General features: G+C 32.8%; 1 protein-coding gene across 11 annotated transcripts in view; it reads left to right on the top strand.

Annotated features, from left to right (window-relative positions):
- Nucleotides 1-10584, top strand: part of LOC122531095 (protein cycle) — a 92242-nt gene extending 81658 nt beyond the window's left edge. For 7 of the 11 annotated variants that reach the window (XM_043658686.1, XM_043658684.1, XM_043658694.1 and 4 more), the window contains 8 exons: nucleotides 4496-4678; nucleotides 5314-5554; nucleotides 6005-6143; nucleotides 7578-7696; nucleotides 7788-7870; nucleotides 8682-8842; nucleotides 9345-9495; nucleotides 10032-10584. In XM_043658686.1, the coding sequence (XP_043514621.1) occupies nucleotides 4496-4678; nucleotides 5314-5554; nucleotides 6005-6143; nucleotides 7578-7696; nucleotides 7788-7870; nucleotides 8682-8842; nucleotides 9345-9495; nucleotides 10032-10216 (1262 nt within the window). In that variant the 3' untranslated portion in view covers nucleotides 10217-10584. Of the gene's footprint in view, nucleotides 1-4495; nucleotides 4679-5313; nucleotides 5555-6004; nucleotides 6144-7577; nucleotides 7697-7787; nucleotides 7871-8681; nucleotides 8843-9344; nucleotides 9534-9952 lie in introns of all 11 variants that reach the window. The other 4 variants (XM_043658685.1, XM_043658687.1, XM_043658688.1 and 1 more) reach the window with 4 other exon arrangements.
- The last annotated feature ends 3118 nt before the right edge of the window (nucleotides 10585-13702 follow it).

The following is a 13702-nucleotide window of genomic DNA, read 5'->3' as shown; positions in this document are numbered from 1 at the left end:
AAAAAGAAAAGAATTGAATATGTTGAATTAGAGTAACTGAAGAAGAATTAAATATTTTACATAAAATACTAAATTTCATTACGTTTGAATTGTAATCTAGTAAATACTAATCAATACTAATAAATTAGAGTTGAATAAAAAAGAAAAGAATTGAATATGTTGAATTAGAGTAACTGAAGAAGAATGAAATATTTTACGTAAAATACTAAATTTCACTACGTTTGAATTGTAACCTAGTAAATACTAATCAATACTAATAAATTAGAGTTGAATAAAAAAGAAAAGAATTGAATACTTTATTACACGTAAATTAATTATAAATTAATAAAAAAAAAAAACACTCGAATACTTTACACATTCGAATAACGTTAGTCAATGTAAGATTTATCGATAAATCTGATAAATTATAGTGAACTGAAAGAAAACGAGAATTGAATACTTTATATGCTGCGTGTTTGTGTTTTGATCGAACATGTTTCAGCATTCATTCACGCATTTTTAGAAGAGTACGATTGAAAAAAAAAGCAAAAAAAAAAAAAGATCGAAGCTCGTGATTGCCGTTCACTTACATAAGATTCTTAGACGAAAGGGAATTAGTCGGTTACGGTGCAACACACACCACTACAGTGAGATTAATTGCATAACTGCGATGCATGGGATGTATTACGGAAAGTGATGAATACGGCTTGACTAAAGAAGAGATTGCACACGCCGGCAAATGCGGCCGCAGTATGCGTTAACGTCACGTCAACGTTCCTGGGATCGCGTTCTTTTTATCGTACACATGTGTGTATACAACACACAGGCGCAAGTTTAGCACTAGCAAACTACCAAAGCTCGTCGAAATGACCAGTTTGTAGCTTTTGTTACACGGTCCATAGACGCGAGACGGATGAAACTTTTGGAAATTTAAATGATCACTTTTTGTAAAATTTATGAATTGAAAATTCGTCGAGTAATGAAATAATTACACAATCGATTGAAGAATTAATGAATTGAATTGAATTTGAAACGATTTCTTTTTTTTTCTATCAATTGTACAATTCTTACAAAGTTTTCCTATTTTTTTTTTTTTTTTACTTTAATGTCTCTGATGGGAATTTTATACTTTGATCGTTAGACGATTAGACGCAACATTTTTACGACTGTAAATGTCAGACAACAATGTATCTTAGGTATCGACATGTTTTTCTACTCGTGTTGCGAGTGCATCTACTTGGACGGAGTTTTGATTTATGTGCTTTGAGATTGTACGGATTGCAATTTGTAATGTACATATGTACGTGCAGATGAATATTGAGGTGAATGGCAATAAATCCGGCGTTGGATTGTACGCACGAGTTGCAAAGTAACATGACTTTTAAATGTTTAATTATGTTTAAACATAATCGGAACCGTACTTTTGTTATTTAAATGATATTAATTTTCTGGAAAAGGATAAAGATGTGTAGATATCTTTTCTTTTTTTACGTCCATGTTCATCGCTAAATACTTAAAATTTGAATGACAACGGATAATAATTTTAATTCCTTCCGAATAGATAAATGAATAATAATAATGATAGGATAAATAAATAAACAATAGTGCACATTGATACTCGCATTTGTAAACTGCTTAAAAAATATGAAACACGAACAACGAATAACAATTTATTCCTTCTGAATACGTAAATAAGTAATAACAATGAAAGGATAAACGAACAGTAGTATACACGTGTCTATTGACTCGTTAATATTCACGTTTGTGAATCACTTGTCTTCGAAGCATCCTCGCATTTCCTCTTTTTATCATCCTGCAAATACGCGACACGCACAATGCACGTGTCGATTTTCCCCCGCAGGTGGAGAAATTATGCGAAAAACTCGTCGATACACGCGCGCGTCGACGCCGATACGAACAAAATGTGAGTGGAAATAAAAGACGAGAACAGACAGTTTCAAAATTATCATTTATCATTTTTTTATTAACTGCGCTAGTAACTAATTCGCGGACCATAACGAGTGACCAAACCGTATACAATAATTCTTTTTGAACACATCGGTATGTCACTGGATAGAAATTACTAAGAAGTAATAAATTTATTATTTGTTTTGTCTGGGTTGTATTTCAATATACTTAAAACCGAGAAAATATTGCAATTTTGGGGCAAAAAATTCTCGACGTGCGTGGCACGTCATTCAAGAGATTAACTACTTGCGCTGGCAGCTGATCGCGGACCATAACGAGTGACCGAACCGTATACAGTAATTTGTCGCTTTCTTTTCCAACTCGTCGATATAGAAATTATTGAGAGGTAATGAATTTATTATTTGTTTTGCCTGGGTTATACTTAAATATACATTAAAAGTATATTGAGAAAATATTGCAATTTTCGGACAAAATATCGACGTGCGTGGCACGTCGTTCCAGCGCAAGAGATTCTAACCACTTGCGCTGGCAACTGATCGCGGACCATAACGAGTGACCGAACCGTACACAGTAATTTGTCGCTTTCTTTTTCAACTCGTCAGTATAATACTACTGGATAGAAATTATTGAGAAGCAATGAATTTATTATTTGTTTTGCCTGGATTATACTTAAATATACTTCAAAAGTATATTGAGAAAATATTGCAATTTTGGAACAGAAAATTCTCGAGGTGCGTAGCAAGAGATTAACCACTTGCGCTGGCAATTGATTGCGGACCATAACGAGTGACCGAACCTGTATACAGTAATTTGTCGCTTTCTTTTCCAACTCGTCGGTATAGAAATTATTGAAAAGTAATGAATTTATTATTTGTTTTGCCTGGGTTATACTTAAATATACTTTAAAAGTATATTGAGAAAATATTGCAATTTTGGGACAGAAAATATTCGACGTGCGTAGCAAGAGATTAACCACTTGCGCTGGCAATTGATTGCGGACCATAACGAGTGACCGAATCGTATATAGTAATTTGTCGCTTTCTTTTCCAACTCGTCGGTATAAAAATTATTGAGAAGCAATAAATTTATTATTTGTTTTGCCTGGGTTATACTTAAATATACTTTAAAAATATATTGAGAAAATATTGCAATTTTGGGACAGAAAATTCTCGACGTGCGTAGCAAGAGATTAATCACTTGCGTTGGCAATTGATTGCGGACCATAACGAGTGACCGAATCGTATACAGTAATTTGTCGCTTTCTTTTCCAACTCGTCGGTATAGAATTTATTGAGAAGTAATAAATTTATTACTTAAATATACTTAACACTAAGAAAATATTGCAATTTTGGGCCAAATATTCTCGATGTGCGTGGCACGTCATTCCAGTTGCTGAAGTTAAGCAGCTTCGTCGAATGAACGAAGCAAAAACCGAATCGGTATTACGGATACCGGTAAAATGCCGGTATTTTTAGGTTACTATTCGATTACGTTTGATGAAACCGAAATGGTGCGAATACCGGTACGATGCTATCAAAACGATGTTAGATCGGTAGATGTATTTCGGTATAATACCGGTATAATAAAATATTAATATATTACCGGTAAATAAAATATTAATATATTAAAAAAGGAAAAGGCGACAATGATTAAATGTTTTCATAAAGCTGCCGATAGTAAATTTGATGACGCTTATACAGGTATCCTTTATTATTTCTAATACTAATTCATTGTTGTATCTCTGTACAATACTCAGCCACGATACTCTTACTTAATTTTAAAAGACGACCGGTTTCTCGATACGATTTTCTTTTTTTCTCGGTGAAAAATGACTAATTGTCGTACGTCAATAAATCAAAAGAAGAGTTGAAACAACGATTAATCGTAAAATGGTAGAATATTCCGCGAAATTACTTAAAAATATTACTGGAAATATGCCATAATCGTCTGCGATATATTATTGAAGTTTATGGTTACCTAACAAAATATTAATTATTGTTTATGTTAACAATCTTCAGGTTCAAATATTGTTAGTTCCTCAAATGTCCGAATATTTTTGCCACGCTAAATTTCGACATAGTTCAGTTTATTGTTTGATATTAAAAAAAGTATGTACAATAAATGAATAAAACTTACGTTACTATAAACTATAATGAATGTTCTATTATATTAAAAAATTAATTCAAATTTATTATTATAAATAATCGAAATCCATAACAATATTTTGAATAGCACAATGTCCGAATATTAATAAGAATCAATGTACGTAGAAAATGAAAAATATGTTTTCATCAGTAAAACGGTATATATTTCGGTATTTTTACCGTTATGCACATCAAATACTAATAAAAATACGTATGAAAATACTGGTATGATCGTCTTATACCGATTTTTCAAACAGCGGTTATATTACGGCTATATTATGAGAGCAAATACCGGTGTAATAATACCTAAACCTCACGATATTTCGGCATATTATACCTGGGTATAATACCTAAACTTCAAAACGTTTCGGTTTTCAGTCTCTGGAACGAAGAATCGAACGATTAATAAATACATCATTCGTGTCTGTTTAATATTGTTTCAGCGATGTTACCGGTGAAAACGGACGTGCCCCAGGGTGTATCGAGATTATGTCCCGGCGCGCGAAGATCTTTCTTCTGCAGGATGAAGCGAAAAGTGGAAGGTGTTCGTTGCAGCGAGTTGCAAGTGAAGGAGGAAGCTGACACGGCCAGCGCGTGTCATCGACGAAAAAAACAACAAAACGTCGGTGGGTGGTTTCTTCGTTCAAATTCGTCAATCTCCAATTAAGAAAGCGAAGTCAATTCAACTCGATGGAGGAGGAATGAAATTCAAAATTATATCATTAAAAATTCGCCGGATCCATGAAAACGACGAATTTTAGATATTTAACTTTAGATAACTGATACAAGTATGCAGGTGACACTGAGAGAGTCGCCAGTCCTTTTTTTCCACGGTCGTGCGAGACCTTACAACTCGAATAGTTGCCGCCTGATTTGTCAAAGGTGAAAAGTAGACGGCGAAGTCGAGGATCGCTGTGAAAGGGTCGCTTTGCATGCCTGTCTCCTTTTTCTTTGCTACTTTATATTTTTACGTGCGTTCTGCGTTAACGCCAAGATTAAGAAAATTCCGAAATAACAACGTAACAAACCAAGAGCAACAGACTCTTCGAAGAAGACACACGACATAATAACATACGTTTTTTTAATTTTTTAAAGAGAAAAAGAGACACAAATTTTATTCGAACAAAGCCAAAGATAATCTTCTACTTGATAAAGACGAGTTAACGAACGATATTTTTATTTAATAAGAAAAAGTTGACAAGTTTAATTTTCATCGTGCGTGAACAATGATTTTTATATGGATATTATGGATTTTTCGCAGACTGGAAGTATTGTGTAATTCAGTGTACCGGTTATCTGAAGTCCTGGGCGCCAGCGAAAATCGACCTCGAGGAACACGAAGGCGACGGAGACGGAGAGGCTTGCAATTTGTCGTGTTTAGTAGCTGTTGGTCGGCTACAGTCCACGTTGCCAACATCCTTGCCTAAGAAACCGCGTTTGAGACCGATAAAGTTCGTCTCGCGGCACGCGATGGATGGCAAGTTCCTCTTTGTCGACCAAAGGTGAATAATTACACAGAACAGTAATTACGCGACGTGCCTTTCAATTCTCGGTAGTGTAGTACTTCGAAGAAAAAAATCGGTTTATCTAGAAATTAGAAAGAAAAAAAAAAAAAAAAAAAAAAAAACGATATAAGATCAAAAATTCCAAAATTCATTTCGCTTATTATTCAAATTACACGTGTGCAATATGAAATGATATTTATGTCCTTCGATTGCCAGAGTATACGATATTTAAGAAAAACACCGAATCATCCTGATTAATTTTTTACTGTTTATGACGCCACTGATTTGCATTGCACGCTAGATTGTCGTTGTGTGTTCGCGACCAAATCTGCGGAGTGACAATTAGGAAAATTATTCAGCGTTGCTCGAATATATTATTAATAAACAATGTTAAATGATAATAATTATTTAAACGTTCGTAACGACAGATAAATGAAACGTTTGCAGGGCTACTTTAGTGTTAGGCTTCCTGCCGCAGGAGCTACTTGGCACGAGTATGTACGAATATTATCACCACGATGATATTCCTCATCTAGCGGAATCTCATAAAGCTGCTCTTCAAGCGTCCGAGTGCGTCACCACGCAAGTAAGTCGCCACGTTCAACCAACTCTTTCTCATACTTTCAGCTGTTTTGCAACGATAATGGTCGTTGTTTGAAATTTTAATTTGTATCACGCTGCTCCGTTTGCTCTACGTGCATTCTCAATTTCCTACGACCGAGTGGATATCTGCTCTTTCCACCTCGATGTTCCATAGTTTCAGTAAACTGTAAAATTCAAACATAAAGTCGGTATCACGCAATTTGACAGTATGTAGCCAGTGTATCAACCGCGGATTTTTTTTGTTCATTAAAATGTACAAGGATGTACATACACGGAATATATACACGTGGTCAATCAAGTATGTAAAGTGGGCAGAGACAAGTCCACCGCTTAAATTTCTGTTTCTTTGATTGAAATGGAAATCTCATGGAATGAGCAACTGAGATGCAGATGGAAGTTTTGAACGAAGTTCAGAGTGCTTCTTCTCTATTTTATATCCAATTTGCAGCCTATAGAAAATAAAAGCAGATACATGCTATTAAATTATTAAATAAAGGGCTGAGAGTGATAGTGGGGTAGAAAACCCAATTTTTAGAATTTGAGATAATAATAACATTCTTCAAGCGTTGAAAGATCTATGTTTCATGGCAAACTACTTCATTTATTACTGAGAAGTGACAGTACCTCATTTTAGTACTTAACTAAGGAAACAATAATAGTAAACGCAAAACATTGTTTAACAAGATCGTCGTAAGAATGACTTATAATTCTCTTTATACTATAAGAATGACTTATAATTCTCTTTATATCATAAGAATGACTTATACTATAATTCTCTTTATACTGTAAGAATGACTTATACTATAATTCTCTTTATATCATAAGAATGACTTATACTATAATTCTCTTTATACTATAGGAATGACTTATACTATAATTCTCTTTATACTATAGGAATGACTTATACTATAATTCTCTTTATACTATAGGAATGACTTATACTATAATTCTCTTTATACTATAGGAATGACTTATACTATAATTCTCTTTATACTATAGGAATGACTTATACTATAATTCTCTTTATACTATAGGAATGACTTATACTATAATTCTCTTTATACTATAAGAATGACTTATACTATAATTCTCTTTATATTATAAGAATGACTTATACTATAATTCTCTTTATACTATAAGAATGACTTATACTATAATTCTCTTTATACTATAGGAATGACGTACTATAATTCTCTTTATACTATAAGAATGACTTATACTATAATTCACTTTATATTATAATTCTCAGTGTCCTTCGAATGTCAATTTAAACGATTTAAACGATCCAACATAGATCTTTACGTATTCGAAGTCTTGAACACGTACAACTGTGTTCATAAAAATACAAATTTCTATAAAAATTCGTAGTGGGTGGATGCGAATTTGTAAACGTGACGAAGTCGATGTTACTGTTTAGATATACAGGTTTAGAACGAAAGGTGCGAGCTTCGTGAAGCTTCAATCCGAATGGAAATCCTTCAGAAATCCATGGACCAAAGATATCGAGTACCTAATAGCCAAGAACTCCGTTACCTCGTAAGTGTCGACGACATGTTTTTATCGTAGTTCGATGTCACTATAAAATTTGGACGAGATGGTTGAATTAATGAAAATGAACTGTATTCAGCTGTGACTCCCGATTGATCACGAGTAGTGGAAACAGATCTGAGGATTCCAGTGTTCAGGGCAACTACGACTACTTCACGCAAAGTAAATAGAATATACATATTTATAATAACAATAATTTATAATATTATAATATTATAAATATATACATATTAGTAAATGTAGAATATACACATTTATAACAGTAAATAATTACATATTAACGATAGAATGTACATATTTTACGTATATTTTTAATCCTCGAATTACATGATTGTATCAATATCGGACATGACTGATAAAAAAATACGAGAGGATCAATGGCTTTAACATTTTGTCATTTTTTTCTTTCTTCTTCAAAGTTTCGTTTATGAAAATTATATGTAGCATAGAAATGAATCGTTCACCTTATTGTTGAGCAATAAAATAGAAAATTTCGAAATAGAAACCTGTCCTGTTTCCAAAATAAATATTAATTAATATTGATTTACATGACACTCTTGTGAAAATATTCTCTATTCATTTTCTCTTTCAGTCCTAGTTTACGAATTATGAATATATTCTTACTGTTATTTTTAATTATCAAATTTAATAACGAGCGCTGTATTTTTATATAGATATCAATCTGCAGTTTTTGCAAACATCCACAATCCAAAAAAAGACTTACCTAATTACGGTTATTAATACATAGTGAAAGATGGATTTGCTGGAACTGTTATTGTATAACTACTGTAATTTTTTTCACGTAACTGTTAGCTACTTTGTTAACATTAATAATAATATTATTAATTAACGTAAATATTATTATTATTTTATAACTTTAACGTTAATAATAACGTTAATAATATTATTATTATCTTATAACTTTAAAATTTCGAAAAGTAGTTGTTGTTTCACGCTGGAAAAATAATTTTAGGTAACGGCGGGTTAGAACGATTGATCTCGAGTCACGTAGAGGTAAGTAAAATCGGCCGACAAATAGCTGAAGAAGTTTTGGATCTTCAAAGACGCGGCGAGGATTCTTCTTCCGGTAGCAGTCCCGGGCCAGGACCGGAATCTGCTTTGTTAAATACCGAGGTAGCTATAATCACAGAAATTGCAACTTTGATCTCTTTGCCACTTTTTATTACGTTCTTCGTTATTAATTTCTTTTTTTTTTTTTGTAAATATTATAAACATAGCGTTTCTTTTACAGTCACTTTGTTATTCGCAATCAAATGTTAAGTGATTCTTATTTATTTGATTACATAGTCGAAGTAATACTTTCTTGAGTGACAATAGTTACAGTATTTGATTGATTTGAAAGCAAAGTTATTGATGAATTTAATTTGAATTTATCAAATATTAATATTAACGATAGTCTGAATCACTCTGACGAAAATATTAGGACAATAATAGGAACATTCGAGGTTGCAACGAATAAGTCAGATCTGAAGTTTAATAATAATCAAAATGTTCTTGAAATAAATTTAAATTGGCACGAAGTAACAAGAAGTTTTTTTCTTAACAATTAAACGAAGAGTAACGTACTCGATATGTTAACAATATTTTTCTGCTAATATTTTATTTTCGTTACAAGACGCAGATCACTACAACCGCGTCGCCAGAGAGGGTGCAGGATATGACACAGTCGACCAGAGGCAGCAGCAACAACAGCAGCAGTAATCCTACACCGACGTTCAACCACATAGCAAACAACTTGCAGTTGAACAGCATCGCGAACGACCAAGGTCATAGCTATTACTGTCTCTAAGGAGTCGTTTTATTGGTGTGTAGTGTGATTGCCGGATTTACCAAAAAAAAAAAAGATTAAGTCGCTCAGAGAAAGAGAAGATCAATATTGATCGATCACTCTTAGACAGTGGGTTTCTCTGAGCGAAGTTGGGCGAAGGAAGTTCGTTCTCAATATCTCAATCAAGAGCCACCACGTTGATTTTCATTATTCAATTAACTTTCTCCTGATCTTTGATATTTCTCTCAACGATAAGTCAATTTCATTACTGCGTGTGCTTTGTTTCAAATTTAAAGTAAAAAAGCAACCAACGACGAAACAAATGATGACGTAACAATAACCTTCCAAAGGTTCGAACATCCAGCAATCAAGCCCGCATTGTATTTTTTTTTTTTTTTTTTTTTTTTAATTTTTTTCGTTTTTGTTTTTTCGTTTTATTTGGCATAGCGTTATAGTTTCAGTAGCAACGTTCACAGCAACACGGGGCGGACTCTCTTCAATGAGACGTTGCGTGTAACGTCCATTTCGTTCCAGGAGCGTCACCAGACGAAGACATGATGGACATGATCGGTGGAACGACGATCAACGAGTCGCCGAATCCAGTGCCGTCGGATGGCAACGACGAGGCAGCGATGGCCGTGATAATGAGCCTCCTAGAGGCAGACGCTGGCCTGGGTGGCCCCGTGGACTTCTCCGGTTTGCCCTGGCCGCTTCCATAGTACATACACTTTAATTCTCTGCTCGTGTGAAAACTGAGACTTCCCGGTGTCCGAGATACCCTAAACAGCAACAACGTATTACGAAAACTATACAAGTGCGTGTAGCAACACAGTGCGAGGGCCAAAGTTGACGCACTTTCGTTTCCGTTTCCATTGTTTTACGTTCATCTTACGTGCTTGAGTACTTGATCAAACTTTCAACCGCTGGGGAAACTACGGTGCACGAACGTCACCGCGAATTCTTCTTCGTTGCATGCTCCGACGCTGTTAAGGCAGATTATTCTTGGTGCTGAGACGGTGCTGTTTAGAAAACGTGTCAAACGTTTTTTAATTTCATAGACATATCATTTCTGTGATCGAAAAAGAAAAGGAAAAGGAAGTATGGAATGTCAAACGTACGGAACGCTTAACGATCTACTGCTAAGTTGAGGCAAGTATCCAGGCGAGTAACCAGAGACTGATCCAGAATTCTTTAGCCACGATCGTCGATCGATCGTGAGGCATCGTGAACGAGGATATAATAATTCAGGATAATTCGTGCATAGAGCTGTAGCCATCTGAGAATCAAATTGATATTTTTTTAATATCACACCCGAGAGACAGATCGTCGAGTGGCTTTTCTCGTAATTTGTAATCGAACTGTTTCGCTGTTTTGCGTTTTTCTACAACGATTGAATATATAATTTAAAGTATCGCAGGAGAGTTGTTTTTATCTTAATACGTTAGTTCGACTTGTCGTTGAATTGAACTGGTTGTTTAGACGTGTCAATTCCGAATTTTTCGCTCAAGAGCTTTTCGCGCGATTTATTGTATCAGGTCTCCTACCTCAATTTGTATTTCATTGTAATCTATATCGATCTACTTCCGCCTATTTTTCACCTTCGACGAGAACAATACGCAGGATCATGCGGTGATCATTTATCTTCTAAGTCTCATCGAAACTATGGCAGACAAAGGGAAACATTTGTTGTACAATTTCATGATATAACATAAAGGACCAATCTACGACTTTGACGTCTTTAATAGTTTCAACTCTTCTAAAAGTATATTTTTTTAGATTTAAAAGTATGATCCTGCACTCAAATGAAATTATTAAAAATCGTTTCACATAGTTTCGAGGACGTTTAGAGGACAACAGGCATAAAATACACCGATGATCGCTTGGAGAAACAATTGAACACACCGATATTTATATGTATATAATATATTCATTGCACATTGTCCGTTTCGTAAAGCTTTCGAGGAGCTAAGTGAACATTGTATATAAATGTATCTGAAATCTTTTTCACGGTAATCAATATAAATGTTTCATCGTGCCACTGGAACCAAACGGAACGTCTTGCAATTATCGAACGCGTCGGATGAAAAATGTTTTATTCCTGGCGAACGACAAGGAACGGAAGGCCAACGAGCGTTAAGATTTAATTTGTAAGTTCCTGTTCGCTGTTTTAGCGACAAACTAACATTATGTGTAAATATGTATTCTCATAGAATGCGTGATATATGACGCAAAGCGTACCTAATTAAATTGTAAGGAACCGCAGGATGCTAATGAACGTTCCATCAGCCACAAACAAGTGTTCGTTGCAACGTGAACAACGAACACACAACAACACTCCATTTCTTCACATGCCATATGTTGTTTCTAGAGAATATACAACAATGATATCAATTGGGTATACAGCGATTAGGACCTCATCAGCGCATGCTGTGATGAATTATTTTTGATGTATATACATACATGTGAAATTATTTTGAATATAAGATGCTACAATACATAGTGTCTTATGACAATACTGAAACTTTCTGGTTGGAATCTTGAGAAATTCTTTCGTTCAGTTCAAATTTAGCGGAAGCTTTTTATTTCGAGAGGTAATTATTTTTTTTTTCTTTTTGTATCCTTTGTCCACGCCAATGATAGATTTTTGAAAAATATCGAAATACAATTAAGAAATATTTGTGAATACGATATTTTGTAATGGTCTTGAATGTATTTCGATCTTCCCTCATTCAGTACTATATTCCCATAGTGAAAGTGAATAAAGTTTTTCTTTGAACAGATCTCATCTCTACGAGCTTCTTTTTCGATCATATTTCAGAGCTTATGTCGGACTTGCATTTCCTACAAATATTTCGACGTAATCTTTTCTTGCATTTTTTAATATTTTTCGCGTCATTTCTTATACATATATTTTTTTCTTTTTTTTTTTTTTTGTGTAAAAAAGAGGAAGAAAGAAATAGAATATTCTCGCGCGAAAGATTAAACTGTTAAAATTATTTCGCGACGCAGCTAAGTGAATCGATCGAATAAAAATAATAATTTACATATGTTATATAAAAATAATGTACATAAAGCGTGTATATGTAAATAAATATATATATTATCACACAATATAGTATAAATGATACTTTAAAAATAAATGTTAATATGTAGGGACAAAATATTTGATCACACCAAAATGCTTGAAAGTTGTAATTGTTTTTATATAAAATTTTTCATTGTAAATCTTTCAAAATAAACAAATTATTGCTTTTACAAAAATTCCTTGATAAGTAAGAAAATGAAAAGAATGCTTAACAATTATGGTTATCTATCAATAACGTTTTTAATATAGTTTAAGCAATTCGTTTTAAGAAATGAACTATGAACATTGTATAAATGTTCAATTTATATTAATTCTAAACAATTAATTCTAACAATTTAAAAAAAAAATATTTTACTTTCATTGAGAGAAGTCCGAAAAGTATGAAGCCATTAATAATTCTGTTTATTATTTATTTATCGAAAAACTTTTTATTTTATAATAAATTTATTGTGTATATCTTTTGTTTCATAAAAAACATCGCGATATTTTTCAAATACAAACAATTATTGTGACTATATACAACAAAAATTAAAATTCACAAAACATACAATAATTGTGATATGTAAAATGACAAAACATATAAAATGACAAAATGATGTATATATTAATAAACATGTTTTTATATTTCTTAATATTCACTATTACAATATTTACTATTCGTACATGTTCTTTAACCCTATAAAGTATGTTTTATAGAGATGTTGATTGAAATATTCTTAGAAATTTTAAGAAATCTATGTATTTTTTTTAAAGTTTCTTAAAGTTTATATTATTACAGTAGAAAAAGTACATACATAAAATTATACATCTCAAATGTATAAAATTTACAAATTATATTTAATTTTCTAAAATATGCTATATAACAATATAATTATGTTTATTTAGTAAAATTTTATTGCATACATTATAGTGGTGAAATTTGTCTGTATATAAGAATGGTGATATAAAACTTACAATGTCATTGCTGGTATAGCAGAATAAAATTAATATATATACAGAAAATTAATTCGTGAATATGAATGTAATCATATATGTTTATATTACACGACTTTAAGTATGTCTTCTTTAAAAATAGGGGATAGAATGAAGGTATTGTAACAATTTGATTTGTAATACATAC

The sequence above is a fragment of the Frieseomelitta varia genome, unplaced genomic scaffold (assembly GCF_011392965.1).
Source record: "Frieseomelitta varia isolate USP_RPSP 00005682 unplaced genomic scaffold, Fvar_1.2 scaffold_372, whole genome shotgun sequence".
In the NCBI taxonomy this organism is placed as follows: Eukaryota; Metazoa; Arthropoda; class Insecta; order Hymenoptera; family Apidae; genus Frieseomelitta; species Frieseomelitta varia.
The sequence above is the reverse complement of the archived record's forward strand: the minus strand, read 5'-3'. Positions and strand labels throughout refer to the sequence as shown.